This window comes from Prunus persica, chromosome G4 (genome assembly GCF_000346465.2).
Source record: "Prunus persica cultivar Lovell chromosome G4, Prunus_persica_NCBIv2, whole genome shotgun sequence".
In the NCBI taxonomy this organism is placed as follows: Eukaryota; Viridiplantae; Streptophyta; class Magnoliopsida; order Rosales; family Rosaceae; genus Prunus; species Prunus persica.
This window is the reverse complement of record NC_034012.1, coordinates 23,233,738-23,250,181: the sequence shown is the minus strand read 5'-3', so window position 1 is coordinate 23,250,181 and position 16,444 is coordinate 23,233,738. Positions and strand designations below refer to the sequence as shown.

Here is a 16,444-nt window from a genome sequence, read left to right as displayed (position 1 = left end):
GGTGTATTTTGCGATTAATCATTGCTCATGAGAGCTTGAGTTAGTAGTTAGTATCAAATATAACAAGATTATTAATCCGCAGTTCTATGTTTGCATAGAAACTTAATTCAGAATTAATATATATATATATATTTATAAAAAAAATACTGAGAAAGATTTTTCCGACATGCAATTTTTTGCCATTCACAAGGTCAAGCTAGCTAGTAGCTATATATTCTTTCATGTCACGTTGACATGTGTGGTAGGCCCAAAGTTGAGTTTTGCCACTAGTGAAAATCAATCATCCTAAAGTCAATGTATTATCGGGTGTGGTATTGTTTTTCTTTTTCTATTTTTTTATTTTTTTATTTTTTTAAATTTGCTTTCCTTAGCACAAGGACGTTTGGACCCGTTATATATACCCCCACACACACTCCCACTCTTCCCACCTCACTTCGGACAGAGTCTCGAATTCTCTCCTCCAAAGTCTTTGAGTTGTCTCTCTAGCTTTGCTTTAGGCATTTGTGTTTAGGTTTTAAATTCTAACTTCTCCAAGGGGGAAAAAGAAAAGAAAAAAAAAAAACCCTACTTTTTTTTGGCTCTGTGCATTCAAAAAATGAGTGAGAACAACAATCAACAAGTCTTTGACATCTCCATTGATGTGGTTCCAAAGATCAATGGCTCCAAATGCTTTGACGACGACGGACGGCTCAAACGAACTGGTGGCTTTTCCAACCCCTCCCCTGTTCTGGTTCCTCTGTCCCAAACCAACATTGTTGTATATATTGTATGCATGCATCTCACAAAATCTGTCTTCTGTTTAATGCATGCAGGAAGTGTATGGACCGCAAGTGCACACATAATAACGGCTGTGATTGGATCTGGGGTGCTTTCCTTGGCATGGGCCATTGCTCAGCTAGGATGGATTGCTGGTCCATCTGTCATGTTCTTGTTCTCCTTTGTCAGCTACTACACTTCATGTCTCCTCTCTGACTGTTACCGTTCCGGGGACCCCCTCACCGGCAAGCGAAACTATACTTACATAGACGCTGTCCGCTCCATTCTTGGTATGTATGTACATAACAATATTTGCATACACACTTCTACTCTCGTACTTGTCTAACTAGCTTTTAGTCTACTGGTATTTCTCCGCGTCTCTAGTCTCGGACTTGCTTGTGTTTAAAGGGCGTATTATAATAGGGTTGTTTTCCAAACCCAAATATTGTAAAAAGAAAATGATCTTAATCTCTTCATGCAGGTGGAGCAAGGGTCAAGGCTTGTGGGCTAATTCAGTATTTGAACCTTTTTGGAATTGCCATTGGATACACCATTGCAGCATCTGTTAGCATGATGTTAGTAGTATATTCCTCCAACTTACACACCAATTGCTGGAGATTAGATTTTCCTTGGCTTCTTGAATGTTTGGTTGATGTTCAATATTTTGGTTAATTTTCCTTGACAGGGCGATCAAGCGATCCAATTGCTTCCACGAGAGTGGGGGAAAGAAGCCGTGTCATATGTCAAGCAACCCCTACATGATCTTGTTTGGCGTCACAGAAGTTTTGCTCTCTCAAATCCCGGATTTTGATCAAATATGGTGGCTATCAATTGTTGCTGCTGTTATGTCTTTCACCTACTCTTCCATTGGTCTTGCCCTTGGAATTGTAAAAGTTGCAAGTCAGTGTTTCTAAATACTAACTAATTGAACATTCAAGTTGAATTTGAATAAACAAATAGTAGCTGATTTGAGCTCTCTTCTGTTTTCGGGAGCAGCTGCCGGGACTTTTAGGGGCAGCCTCACCGGCATAAGCATCGGAACTGTGACCGAAACTCAAAAGATGTGGAGGAGTTTCCAAGCTCTCGGTAACATAGCCTTTGCCTACTCATATTCAGTGATTCTCATTGAAATTCAGGTACCCTCACTCTTTTCTCATTGAAATAGACACCCTAAAAACAAGATCAAGGGTTGAGCTCTAATTAAAGTTTAACCTAACCTGGGCTCACAGGACACCATCAAAGCCCCACCATCAGAAGCAAAGACCATGAAAAAGGCAACTGTGCTAAGCATCGCCGTAACGACAACTTTCTACATGCTTTGTGGGTGCATGGGCTATGCAGCTTTTGGAGACTTTGCCCCTGGAAATCTTCTCACCGGTTTCGGCTTCTACAACCCATTTTGGCTGCTTGACATTGCTAATGCCGCCATAGTAGTCCACCTTGTTGGAGCATATCAAGTATTTTGCCAACCCATCTTTGCCTTTGTTGAGAAATGGGCAGCACAGAGATGGCCTGAAAGCAAGCTTATCACCAAAGAGTTTCAAGTCCCAGTGCCTGGGCTACCGTCATTTAAGTTAAACCTCTTTCGACTGGTTTGGAGAACAAAATTCGTGATGCTAACCACAATAATATCAATGCTGCTTCCCTTCTTCAATGATGTGGTGGGGCTACTAGGGGCATTGGGATTTTGGCCATTAACTGTCTATTTCCCAGTTGAGATGTATATTGCACAGAAGCAGATTCCAAAATGGAGCACAAGATGGATTTGCCTCCAAATGCTGAGCATTGCTTGCCTGGTAATTTCTCTAGTTGCTGCTGCTGGTTCAATTGCAGGCGTCATGCTCGACTTGAAGGTTTACCGACCGTTCAAAACCAGCTACTAAATCTATGTCACTGACTAACCTTTGACTGTACGCAAAAGGAAATCAGTGAAATTCACTTCCCTTCCCTGTAAATTTGAAAAATGCTGTAATTGATTACCATTTTATAATTATCCGTGAGTTGGTGGCTACTAAACTGGTTTGTTTGTATGACTCGTCACCAGCTAACTTATATTTATACCAAAACCCTTCACAACTCAAAGCTTCAAATTTCTCAAATCCAATCTGAAGGTGGGTTACAACCTTCAACTATTAATATCAGTGTTGTAGAAAAATCTCCAACCATTAATGAAAACAAAACTCATAATCAGACAGTATTACCCAAGTCATCCCAATGTTACAAAAATCAAAGTTCAAGTTGTATTAAGTCAACCTCTTTTTTACACAAGCAATATTGAAAGAGGGGGTAATCGAACCTATGACCTCGGGTCTAAGGCTACATGTTATTAAGTCAACTTTTAGTTTAAGTTTACAAGTGATGTTTACAGCTGCTCAAAATAACAGCTATCATTCTAGTAGAAAACCATTTCATCAGTTAAGCTTTAGTTTGCTCGACTCTTAAAGAAGGCAAGGCCAATTGCACTGTTTTGAGTAATCTTAACGAGAAAAAGCCAGAAGATTTGCCCCAATTCTCTCTCTCTGATCATTACCTTGAGTAGGTACAGCAAACAGCCCTAACTTTCTTTTGCCAAAAAGCAAGCAGCCCTAATCACTACAGTAAATTTTAGGATTGACAGCCAAACATACTGGCTCAATAAAACATACTGACAGTAAATTGTCCGTTGTTGACAGTGAAAGATTGTTATTTGAAAAAAAGAAAGTACAAAAGCAGATTGAATTCATAAAAACTCACAGAGCTCAATCATACATTGATATATGAATGTTTTGATATCAATACAAATAATGGTATATATATTTATATGCAACAGAATGTGCTATATCACAAACAAATACAAAAAAAAAAGGGCAAAATCTGCCCACCCTAACATCAAGTGAATCATTGAACAAAGTTTTGTGCAATACCACACAATATGGCATTCTACATTAACCAGCCTTTCCCATTTTTCATAAAGCGATCTTTCAAACATCATAAAACCCCTGGATCCCATAAATAAACAATTACAAGTGAGAGAGAGGGGAATTAAAACGGGAAATATAAGAGAATACCATCCAGGCATCTCAGTGGCAAATGGAAGCCTCTCTCAATATATTTTCAAATTCAATCAAAATTTCCACCATCACCGATGCAAAGTCTTTCTTCTAGAAAAGAAGCGAAGATTCTTCTTCCCTTATGACAAATGATCTGGTTGCCAAATGAAGTAACTCGAAGCGGTAGAATCATTTAAGGGTTTCAAAAAAGCTCCTCTGAATTGAACTTGTTCCAAGCTTCCTATAATAATTCAACGAGTGCAATCAGCTTTCTACGGGAATACTAGTGTCCATACCAAACTACCCAGACGCGTATAATAATACTAATGTCAAATCAAGCAACCTAACTATTCTCTGATGTAATCACTAATAATACCTAAAGCAGCACAAAAGCAACAGTAATGGGTCACTGATAAACAGCTCTCCGAAATAATACTTTGATTTGTAGAAATTACCTTAAGGAGGTCGAACACCTTCTCGGCTATATACTTCTGTTGAAGATTGGCACCTTTTTGTTGTACTTTATCAGGATGAATACACAAAGTTGCCTTCCTATATACTTTCTTAACTGAGGCGGCAGTAATCATGTCAGTCAAAGAAACTGGCTGCCAACCACATTCAGGCCAGAGAACCTGATGATCATTCAAACAGTTAAGTTAGTGTAACCAGCACAAATTTTACAATAATTGTGGAACCGTTCAATATTCAAGTATATCCACAACTATCAAGTACTTTGAGAACACATAATAAGAAACACAGTTTTATATTTACTCATCCAAATTGCAACAACAAAACAATGATTCAGAAGAAACACGGGCTTTATGGGACTAAAGAAAAGAAACCTAAACTGATTTGGTATTTCATCCTAAACACTGCCTTTTCAACTGGCAACAACAAAACAATGATACAGAAGAAAGTCTACAGTCTGACCACCATATGCAGATAAGAACACCAAAAAAAAACTCTCCAAGATTGTACATTTAAAGAACCTTGCAGATATGGCTCTCAAACAAAGAAGACAGCATTAAAAGGGGCGCTAGCATGCCACTAATGGTTTCCCATGCAAGCACAAGCTGCTGACCTTTCTTCACCATTCTCTAGTAGGACTTCACCTCATATTTGTGGCTATAAGTTAACCTACAAGCCACCTCATAACCAACCACAGAAACCATTGTTCCATAAAGGAAAGAAGGAAGTGTCCCATGATACCCAAACCCCCATGTACCTCAACACAAAAGAAAAACGTAAAATATTCAAAATGAGGAGCATCTGAGAATGGCAATATTTCAATTAAACATACATATTGCATGGTCGACAGCAGAGCCCGCAAATTCCCTTCTTTCCCAGCAGCCCAACGCTTGATCTCAACATCTAGTGTTTCAGCAATCCTCTGAAGAAATTTACAAGAATAAAACAATCAGTGATAACTCAACAAACTTAATGTGAGCTTCAGTATAGCTGAGATGCTAAGACATACAGGGAAATAAATTGCATAGCAAATTAAAGTAGACATATACAAACATACTAAAAGTGAAGACAAGCCAATAAATTTTACCAATTTGTAGCAGTCACAAGTTAAGAAATATACTCTCACTTACAAGTGACAAAACTTGCATCCCAAGAAAAACTAATATCAGGGATGCAACTTTGTGGCACATAAATACTGAATTGGTTGGCAAAAACCCAACCTCTTTGATTAAGTTCTATATTTATAAAACGAAAACAAATAACTTTATGTTCTTATGCAATTATAGGTCAATGACAACAAGCATAAACCCATACTGCATATTCACCTAGTCTATAAATCAGACAGAAAGAAGCTGTCATACAGCACATAGGAAGACAGTTATTTAATGGCAAACAACAGTGATTTACATGTCTCTCAGCTTGCTCTCTTAGGGCGTGAAGGTCTCTCTCGTTCTTTTCAGCCAGTGCTTTTGCCTGAAAAACAAAGACACCAATAAGAACTTCTCAGATACCACAAATAAAACATAGCATAGGCACATGCACGCATGATATAAATTGGTTCAGATTCTGAGGAACACATATCCTTTACATTTTATTCAAGGGAACTACAATATACAAATCTAAAGAAAGAAAACACATACCGTACGCTCTTGGGTCCTTTGGTGTCGTTCTAACCTGGCTCTTCGCCTTTCTTCAGTTTCTCCTTCAACTTCCTGGAACTCTCCTCCAGAAGATGGAGCAGCTTTTCACCAAAATTAGAAAGTTCAGCAGAAGCAACATTATACATAGTTACACAAGAATATTTACAATCAAATAACTGAACTGAACGCCGAGTTTCAAACTACCTCCAAAAATTGCTGAAAGATCGTCAACAATATTTGTGGTTGAGTTTGCTTTTCTTATATTCGAGGAAGCAGTGCTTGATGTCTTTGGAACTTCAGGCTCTTGCCTGTTCTGAAATGGGTCCTGAAATAAAGCCATCTAGTCAAAAACACAATTTCCAAATGCTAATGAAAAAGCATTTTGCAACCTTGTTCTCACCGAGGAATTAGCCCTAGGTCGTGGTGCACTGCTAGCTCGACCCATGCTGAAAAAGTGCTCAAGATCATTTTCACTCTTTTGTTGGTTTGCCCTTGCAGCAGCAGCAGCAGCCCTCTCTCGAGCCTCTGCAGCAGCCCTTTCCCGTGCCTCTGCAGCAGCCCTTTCTACCGCAGCACGTTCAGCTCTTGTTCGTGCTTCAGCTCCAGCCCTTGCTGCAGCAGCTCTCTCCCTTGCTTCCCTCTCTTTTGCTTCTGCATTTGCTCTTTCTCTGGCTTCTGCAGCAGCCTTTTCTGCTCTTTCCTTTGCCTCTGCTGCAGCCCTTTCCCGAGCTTCAGCTTGTGCTCTCTGAACTGCAGCCCTTTCAGCACGTTCTCTAGCTTCAGCAGTTACCTTGTCTACAGCAGCTCTCTCTGATTTAGCCCGTTCAGCTTTTATGCGAGCTTCAGCAGCTGCTCTCTCTCGTGCTTCCCTAGTAGCCCTTTCCACAGCTTGTCTGGCCTTATCCCTTTCCCTCTCCATTTCTCTGGTTCTTTCCCTTTCCCTTTCAAGTTTCCTTTGTTCTCGCTCTTTCTCTTCCCACACCCTCTCAATTTCCCTCTCTTTCTCCACTCTACTTTGCTCCATATCTTCCTCTTCGCTTTCCCTCTGCAGCCGTTCACTATCCAACCTCTCCTGTTTTTCTCTAAGCACTTTCTCATCCTGCATAGCTTTCTCATCCTTTTCCAGCTGTGCTTCTTTACTTCTAGCAGCCTTTGTACTTCCTCTCTCTCTCACTTCCTTCGCATGCCTGAATTTAGCCTCAGCTCTATCCATAGCCTCCTTCATGGCAGCAGCAACTGAATTCATCTCCAATTCTTCACCAGGAAGACCATTTGCATGTTCATCAAAGTTACTTTGGCTCTTACCCATAGCAAAATCCTCAAGTTCGTCAATTGAAGAGACACCTGGGCCCCTCGCTGCAGCAGGAGCAGACTTCGGAGCTTGAAAGAACTGAGTAGAAGATTCACTGGCCTTCTTTCTCGCATTTGTGGTAGCAGGGGAACCCATTCTTGTCTTCGAAACCTGCACTGGCCTTGGAGGAGGTGGTCTTGACGGTGGTGGAGCACTAGTGGGCTGAGTCATTAGAGGGATCTCTGAAACAGTGAGCCATAGAAAATCAGATGAATCCAAGTTTTCTTCAGATCTTGGAGACCTATCCACCTGTACATTTGCTTCCTTAGGACTAACATTTACATAGGAAGGTGGAGACATAGTTTGACCAGCTGATTTCTGAGAATCAGTTGAAACTGTAGGCATGTCAAACAAGGTCTGATGAGAATCCCAATGATTACCAACAGGAACCTTCTTCTGAGACTGGTTATCTGGACTTTTCACAGAAGGCTTCTCAGTTGATTCTTTAGCAGTTGAAGCTCTGCTGTTATTTGTGCTTGTATCTGCCCTTAAATTGCCACTATCCTTTCCCCTGTAATTTCTTCCCGATGAAAATACTGGGACTGACTTCCCAAGGCCGTCAAAGGGATCAATATCATCAAATGCTCGCCCATTATCAACAGATGGACTATCAACCTTTGAGCTTGCAGATTTAGAAAGTCTACTTATTTCTTCCAAGGGATCCTTAAACTGCCCTGGTACTACAAAAGGATCTTCCATCACCTTGGAGGTTGTTTTAGACAGATTATTGGCATTCGTTTCAGGGGGCCAATTGGCCTCTGAGGTTGACCTGATACATAAAAAATACAGTACAGATGCATAAAAGAAGCAAGATTTTTACTTAAAATGAACATGAAGGTACCGTCATGCTTACAGAAAAAGCAATGCAACTAAAGGAGGTTGATGAATTTAAGAATACATCAGAACACTGTACATCAAAGATAAATCAGAATTAAATTTAACTGAATGCATTCCATTTACAAAAAAATATATATTAAAATTTTTATAGTGAATGCTCATATAATTACCCAAAACCAAAAGTTCAGACACTGCATGATACTTTCATGCTAATAACAGGTCAGGCTTGTCCGAAACTTTTAAATTTAAATTGTCTAATCTGACTGAAGGTTTATGAGTGTTCTTCCCTGTGAAATGTGGAAATACCTAGGCTCAATACTATATGAATCACTCTATACATATAAGGAAACTTTTCTCTTTTGAGATTATGAATCTAGATGATTGATTAGGTTCTTGCTTGAAACAACAAGAGCATCTTATGTTGGCTGAGAGAGAGAGAGAGAGAGAGAGAGAGATAGAGATAGAGAGGGAGGAGGGGGCCAAAACTCAAAACCTAACTAGCTGTGTTCAACTGAGCCTTCTCCTTATCTCTCGTTTGACCGAAAAAAAAAAAAATTAACTACCTAATTGCTAGTGAAGCACAGGGGAAAATCATCAATTTCATCATTCACCCTCAAAGTACCATATGACAATGATTTTAAAAAACTAGGATTGCATTTTCCCCCTCATACCTATGAGTTTATGTGCCATAATTTTTCCTTCTACACAGTTGTTCATGGAAATCACAGCACCACATTACAGAATCAAAATCCAAAACCTTAGCCAAAGTCAAACATTGTTGCAGAGTAAGAAATCTGAATAGGTAATACCAGTGAATTATAAGATATTCCAAATAAAAAGTACAGCAACAATTCAGACCATAAATGATCCTCAAAGTCCATGTCTCGATTTCAACCAATCCAATGTGACCCATCAAAAGTGAAGCATCACTTGATCTATCACTATCATTCATCAGGACTTGGGAATAAATGCCAATTCAACAAATAATACACTGCAGGCAGAATTCAGAAAATTAAGAATTCTAACAATGAGCATCCAAATAACATTAGTAGGAACCAAAATTTAAAATCCAACATGCAAGTTGATCAAAAATTGGGTACAGCATATTGATCCAAATTGTTCGTCATACAATTTTCTGTTCTTAAGAATGTAAAATTTTGCCTCACCAACAACACTCGGGTACAATTCCAATTGAACATTTACAAAAAAAAAATTAACAACGCATGATTCCACTACACAAGACAAAGTAGAAACAGACATAAACAGCCAATATGGGGATGATCCAAATTAAAAAGTGATTGCACAGAATTGATCTAAATTTAACTACTGATACTTGATCAAACAAGAAAATAACATGTTCCCTAAAGATAAAAGTAAAACCCATATAGCAAATGAAAGCAAATGCCAATACCTTTCACTAGCGGGGTTACTACCTCCAAACCCAGGTAACAAATCATCGAGACCCGGCACAACCTTCTCAGCTCTATCCGATCCTCTAGAACCTGAGCTCTTCAATTGGGGCTCTGCCTTACCAAAGCCGCCAAGAAGGTCATCAAATCCACTACTACTCCCCTTGGACGGCGGCGACGTGACCGTGGAGAAAACGTCCTCGTACTTGACTTTTGAAGACGTGCTCTTCAGCCCCGGGACGCCATCAAAAATGTCGTCGTCGTAAACGGGTTTATCGTAAACGGGCCCTGGATTCGACGACTTTGGAACCGAATCAGTAGACCCGCCAAACATAGAGTCGAAGTTGAAAGCCGCATCCTCGCCACGGCTCGGCGATTTGGTGCTCTCCGATTTGGTCGAATACCTCGCCGAGCCGCCGAAGATATCGCCAAATTCTTGGGTTTTTGAGGGTCCGAAGATCGAATCGCGATCGTCGGCGAGAGACCCACTGAAGGAATTGGTGGCGCGAGTTGATCGGGAGGGCCCACTAGATCCGAGATCGAAGTTCGGGGCCTTTGAAGAATTAGCTGAAGAAGCAGACATTGGGGCCGATTTGCCTGAGGGTTTGAACCCGAAATCGGAGGCCAAGAGACCCTCGAAGTCGTTCATGGCGTTTGCCTTTCTAGGTCTCCCTCTCTTCTCCCTTATTTTTGTTGTATTATTGGTTTTTGGCTGTACAAAACAAAATGAAGGATCTCAAACGAGCGTGATCATGTTGAAGAAGAGGAAAGGTTGTTTGGGATCTGAGAAATTATTGAGAAAGAAAGAATGGGTGAGGAGGGAGGGTGGTGTGGTAGAACAGGAAATCTGACCTGCCCTTTTTACTCCTTTTTTGGTTTTTGAGTTTTGAATCTTTCTCTTCTTTTATTTATTTTTGTTGTTTTTGAATGTTTCCTCTTTTTCGCTCGTTCTTTCTTTCCTTCTTCAACCAGCCTTGTTGGTGAAATGGTGTTGAGAAGGAAAAAGATGGGAGGAAGATTTTGGTGGCTATTTTTGGCCTCATCATTTACAATTTTACAATCAATTATATTATATAATATTATAATGTTACGTTGGTCAGGAAAAAGAAAATTAATGAGTATAATCGTAATAGTATTTAACTACTTAATAATTTAATGGTACTTCTCTTCTTTCTTTTTTCACACACACACTACCATGTTATTATGAGGTTCGAACATAAGATCACTGGTATACAAATCAAGACCCCTTTCCACTAGATTAGATCCCGTTGGCCTTCTCTTTTCAATCTTAACATACGACATATGTTTGAAAACTCGTAAAGAAACTCTAAATAGTAATAATAATAATAATAATAATAATAATAATAATAATAATAATAATAATAATAATAATCTATATTGTATTTAAAAGTAATTCTTTATCAAACAAAGAAGGTATAATATTAATTTTGACTTTATTATGTTTAACACTTTTAATTATTTAAATATAACATAAAGGTATCAATTAGTTATTGATCTAGTGTGTTGAGGTAACATGCATCTAGGCCCTAGCTAGGTGGTCGAGCTAAGCTCAAGTCTGAGCAATTGGGCTAAGCTCAAGTCCGAGCAGTTGAGCTGAGCTCAAACCTAATTGCCACATATATATTTCCGACCTTAACTCATATGGGTTGTAGGTCCATTGCTTCATGAATTTAGGCCTAAGATGGAGAAGGCTTACCTCAACCAAATTTTCATGGCATTCATTTAAAAGACTCGTAGCCCTGAGAGTGCTAGGGTATTTCAGGTTCATCAAGATACATCTACTTGAAGGGATTCCTAGCATGAAGATGATTAGGTCGTTCTTGAGTTTTACTCTCGGAAGGATTAGATCGTTTAGGTCTACCATTGAAAAGGTTGAATGACACTTCCTCAAAGGTATGCAGTTCTAAGCATCAGAATCTTTCGTGTACTTGTCTCTCAAACACTCGATTGACTTAAGCATTGGATGGTCTTTCCCTGAGCCCACGCCAGTGTCACCCCTGTAAGCACTTCTTTTTGGAAAGTTATAAAGGACGATTTGGTTTGTCACGCCAACCTAGTCTTGGAAAATTGCCCAACCTTAATCTTGAATAGGTTGTCCTATTGTTGAACCAAATTTAGGCACCAACACCTTGATATAAACCTAAACATATATAATTGTAGGGATGTAATTCGAAAGAAATCGACAGAGTGTGCACTCTAGTTTAATAAGAAAAAAATTCCTATGACGGTCAAATCTAAAGTTGTAAATAAATTAGCCTAAATGCATGGTCTACTATTGTTTTTGTAAGAGTAAGGAAAAATATACACATATATTGTGGGATAGAAATTTGGAGGTCATCTAATATTAGGACCCTGTTGTAATAACTCAAGCCTTAATTAATATTTAATTATTAAATTATTAAGAGGAAAGGACAATTTTGCTCTTGGATTAGTTTATTAAAGAAAAGTTGACTTTCTGACTGAGAAAGAATTTGACAATTCCACACACACTGTTGTGTAGAGCTCGACGAAACGAGTCCATAGACACGTAGTGGGCTTTAATTGGAGTTATAATGAAGAAGATACGATTAAATTACTTCGAGGGGCAAAATGGTAATTTTCGCAACCAGAAATTTTAAAACCTCCTTCCTCTCTCTCCTGTCGGTACAAAACCTCCCCTCCTTTCGAAAAATTCAAGCCGACACCTCTTCTCTTCGCAACCACCGCCACCGGCCATGGCTAGCTCCGAGACCGGACCCGAAACGTCCGGCTAGAACTCACCGTCACTCCCCAGCCAGCTCCCGCCACCAACCGCCTCGATAGCCACTGGAAAATTGAAGAATTAGGCCAGTTTTTCGCTCATTTTTCAAATCGCTTAATCTCTCTCATATGACCACCAAATTGAACGTGTGAGGTATGGATTTCTAGCTATTTTTCATGCTCTAGCTGATGGTTGGGTAGGATCTCAGAAATTTCTAGAGTAGATACCTTGATTTTCGGTTTGGGTTTCAGCTAGTTTTGAGAGCATGATTTCAGCCACTTCCAGCCACTTTTTGGGGTAGGTCCAAGAACAAAAGTGGTTCCAAATAGGGTGTTTTACCTAGGGTAGGAGTTTGGGCCGGCAGTTTGGAGTTTTTCCGACTGCTAGAAATTTATAAAGCCACGCATGCGCTGCCGGCGCGTGTGGCGGCGCGTGGACAGTTTAATGGGGACCACATTTAGTCCTAGAATGATCCTCGTGTTGTCACAATCGTAGGAATTTGCGGATCTCAATTTGGACAACGTTTGACCCCAAACGGATCTCGCATATTGTGTGATTTCTGGGTTCAATACATTTGAGTCGTCGGATCGTAGTCATTTTCAGATATGTTAATCTAGACAATTCCAGGATCATTTAGGATTCGACGGATCATGAATCGGAGTTCTGGATACTCCGAAAAATCCAACCCTAGGGTTAAGGTTATAGGAACTGTTCGATCGTGCGATCGTGATCAATCCGATCGTCCGATCGAGACCAAACACACGGAACGAGTATCCTAGGTATATTGGGACCTCTAGGAGCTTCCGGGTCAGAATTTAGAGGTTGTGGACCCCCGGGGTCCTTGGTTGACTTTTTGGGACTTTAGTGTTTTTTGAGTCCCGATGCACTTCTAAACCATTCCAAATGGAAAGAACGTTAATGTGGGCATAGAAACAACTTTAATTTGATGCACGCACTTCTAAGAGCCAGGGTCAAGGTTTTTAACTTAATATTAGATTGAGTAATTATATTAATAAAATATTATGATATTTGAATTAGGCACCCGGGCACCAGTTGACTCGCATGAGGGACCTTCAAAAGGTCCAACGAGTATGGACCAGTTGTGAGTGGACTTTTGTTTTATAAATGATTTATGCAATTCAATTCCATTATTTGATCTTGAATAAGTTTTATTCAAATATTAGTGCCTTCATGATTTGATCTGTGCTTTAAAATATTTTAATATCAGATAAATGGCAGCAGATTTTTAGATTTAACAGAAATTCAGTTATTCATAAGATTTTTCAGAAATTTTATATTTTCTTTAGCCACCTTAGGTACCCATATATAAATATGTTGCCTTCGGTATTTAAGTTGCCTTCAGATAAATTTGTTGCCTTCAGTAAATATGTTGCCTTCGGATTTTATTGGTTGCCTTCAGTTTAGTCAGTATGCTTGACAGTTGCCCCACGAGTTCTATGGTACCTGGACTCGTGCGGAGCGAGGAATGCGGATCAGGCTGACTAATATCCCCTGAATCCTGCGAGTTTGCGGCTCGGGTTGACCTTGTGTCACCGAGACCTGCGAGAGCATGTCACCAATGGTGATATGAGGAATTGACGGATATCAGGAATTGACGGAAATAAGAGGGTACACCTAGGTGGTAGTTTTAAATTGATTTCAATGCTTTTAAGAGGTTAATGTTGACCATTAGTATGATTGGCATATATATATAAATATATGAATGCATTGATTTCAGTACGAATATAATGAAGTGAATGATTTAGTTTTGCATAACTATTTTTACAGTGGGGTTAGTATGTTCTTATATGTATTTTTCAAACATTGGTTTTTGGTCCACTCACATTTTTCAATGTTTTACGCCCCCAGGCAATAGGGGTGCACAGTGATCCACCACCGGGCCGTTTTCCACCTTCCGCGCTTTCCCTTTCTGATGTAGGACTCTTCTGTAAATGAATTGACTCCTTTTGTAAATTCTTAGTGGTTGCTCTGATAACCTGCCCTAGAATTAGGATTTAACTGTTGGAATGCATATATTTACGCATGCTGGCAGTTGGATTATGTATATATGCTTGTTTGATAGGTGTAAGTTTTGGGAATTGATCAAATTACAGGGCAGACTCTACGGAATTTTTGGTAGGAGTCAAGCTTGTTTTTTTATCGAATGGAAGGGCAATTAGGTCATTTGTGCCCGGCACCTGCCAGGTGTCGGACACGCACAGGGTTCGATCCGGATTCCAAAGCAGAATTTGGGTCGGGTCCTGCCACCTGTGATCTTTCCCTTATTCTCTATCTATCACCTGCCTATTTTCATTAGGAAATGGCTAGATTGCGAGATTCTCTTTTTCTTGTTTTTCAGAATTAGTTAGCTCCCTAGTGGGATTGTTGCCATCTGGCATCATACGGAAATTGACCTAACTATGTATATTCTACTCTTTGTACTGGATGAAGGGTATTAATGAAAAAGTTGTTGATTTATTGATTTCCAACTATTATCTTCTTACATTCAAATACTTGGGTTCCAACATTTGGTATCCAAAGCTAAGTTCCGTTTTTTATGGGCAAGAAAAATCATACGTCTACCTTAGTAGAGGTAGGGGCTATAGAAAAGGCCGAACTTGACACTAAAAACTATAGGAATCCCATATCCATGGCATGTAGCACTCAGTGACAACCATGACTTCCCGTCAAGAGGAATTTCAAACAACTATTACGGAAGTTATGAAGATGCTCTCGTCGTTGGGCACTTAACAAGCTCAACAAGCTTCTTTTCATAAAACAGTATTGGATGAGCTTCAAGCTCTTTAAACACATGCCCAGCCTCTACTGCCTCTTCGAGTGGAGAGGCTGAAGACTCCTGAATCATATCGTCATAGCATTATCCCATTTTATTAAGGGTAGAGATCCCTTGTTGTATACTCACTTGTCTCCATGGATTGATCATGACCCTTAATCAAACCTTGGAGTAATGTCATCAAGAGAGCTTGACTATTCAGTATGACCAAAGGTCTCCAACACTTCCACAAGATATAACTGTGTCATAGCGATCGACTGTTTTGGCCAACCGATTGATCGTCACATCTTTTTTTTGTTTCAACGTGTTTTTTGTTAAAACACGGTTTTGGGCAAGTTTCTAACCTAGTTAGGTTAGTTTCCTATTTTATTGGGGGTTTTTAGCCTAATTTAATTGGGATTTGGTTTCCTATTCCTAATTAATTTTAGGGCTACGTTAATTTACGTAAGAGTGGAGAAAATTGAAGAGTAGGAATTTTCAAGAGAAACATAAGAGAATTCAAGAGGGTGAATTCTAGGGTGTTTTACAAGGGCATCAAGGGTTTGAGCAAGGGTGAGAGAAAAAAGAGTTAAGGTTCTTGTGAGAGCTAAAGAGGTTCTTGATTGTAACCAAAGTTGTTCTTACATACTAGTGAATTTCTTAGGCGGATCACCAAGAAGACATAGGCACAAGGCCGAACTTCTATAAATCTTTGTGTTCTTGTATGTTTGTTTTACTCTCTTCGTAGTTTGTGTGTTGTATTCTCAAGGGGTTTGTGTGTATGTCGTTGCATAGGTAATCAACAACAAGGTCATGGAGTGTTTTCGCACACCACTTGTTTGACATGTAAGTAAAACTTCCATACAAGATTTCTCGGTTGATTGTGTTTAGTGAATTCACTTTCTAGTGAACACCTATACACTTATCTTAGTGTCTCTACACAAATGACTTGAAACCTGTCATCCTCCCTATTGAGCATATACAGTATATAATGGTCTTTGCGGATTGTCAATGCCAATTGAAAATCTTATGATCTCAAACTCTTTACGGAATGAAGTTACAAGGAAAGGTCTCCTAAACCTAACTTGTTTAAATCGCTTTCTGGATTTCATTACACATGGACTTGTCGTTTATGTAGATAGCTATTAACGAGACTATTACCTAAATTGACGTAATTGCTCTTATGATTTACTGTAAAAGGTAATGAAACATCCTTCAAGTTGCATCATATGTTTGACTTTAGGGCATATTTCCAGCACTTTGTCGGTGACAATCCATCATCATGGTCTAATTGGCTACCTTAGGCAAAGTGGTGATATAATACCACCTACCATGCTGCCATCAAGATGAAGCCCTTTGAAGCTGTGTATGGCAAGCTTCCGCCTTCTATAACCTCTTACATTCTAGGCAGTACTGTCCT

General features: G+C 39.5%; 2 protein-coding genes across 2 annotated transcripts; one reads left to right on the top strand and one right to left on the bottom strand.

Moving 5' to 3' along the window:
• Positions 252–2,767, top strand: LOC18780435 (amino acid permease 4). Its single transcript, XM_007213047.2, has 6 exons — positions 252–701; positions 813–1,046; positions 1,238–1,331; positions 1,442–1,656; positions 1,753–1,892; positions 1,986–2,767. Exons 1-6 carry the CDS (start codon positions 596–598, stop codon positions 2,637–2,639), a joined length of 1,443 nt encoding a protein of 480 aa, XP_007213109.1. The 5' UTR covers positions 252–595; the 3' UTR covers positions 2,640–2,767.
• Positions 3,470–10,542, bottom strand: LOC18781373 (auxilin-related protein 1). The gene is made up of 8 exons (XM_020561575.1): positions 9,493–10,542; positions 6,294–8,013; positions 6,098–6,218; positions 5,894–5,994; positions 5,661–5,726; positions 5,086–5,175; positions 4,241–4,417; positions 3,470–4,026 (listed from the first exon to the last, which is right to left on the bottom strand). Exons 1-8 carry the CDS (start codon positions 10,137–10,139, stop codon positions 3,988–3,990), a joined length of 2,961 nt encoding a protein of 986 aa, XP_020417164.1. The 5' UTR covers positions 10,140–10,542; the 3' UTR covers positions 3,470–3,987.

Bases quoted from the DNA above. Each gene is read 5' to 3' on its own strand.
- LOC18781373 (XM_020561575.1), bottom strand. From the start codon at position 10,139: ATGAACGACTTCGAGGGTCTCTTGGCCTCCGATTTCGGGTTCAAACCC. The intron at 5,995-6,097 runs GTAGTTTGAAAC...TTTGGTGAAAAG, and splicing joins TCTTTCAGCAATTTTTGGAG to CTGCTCCATCTTCTGGAGGA. The intron at 4,418-5,085 runs GTATGTTTAATT...AATGATCATCAG, and splicing joins TGCTGTCGACCATGCAATAT to GTTCTCTGGCCTGAATGTGG.
- LOC18780435 (XM_007213047.2), top strand. From the start codon at position 596: ATGAGTGAGAACAACAATCAACAAGTCTTTGACATCTCCATTGATGTG. The intron at 1,657-1,752 runs GTCAGTGTTTCT...TTTCGGGAGCAG, and splicing joins TGGAATTGTAAAAGTTGCAA to CTGCCGGGACTTTTAGGGGC. The intron at 1,893-1,985 runs GTACCCTCACTC...CTGGGCTCACAG, and splicing joins TGATTCTCATTGAAATTCAG to GACACCATCAAAGCCCCACC.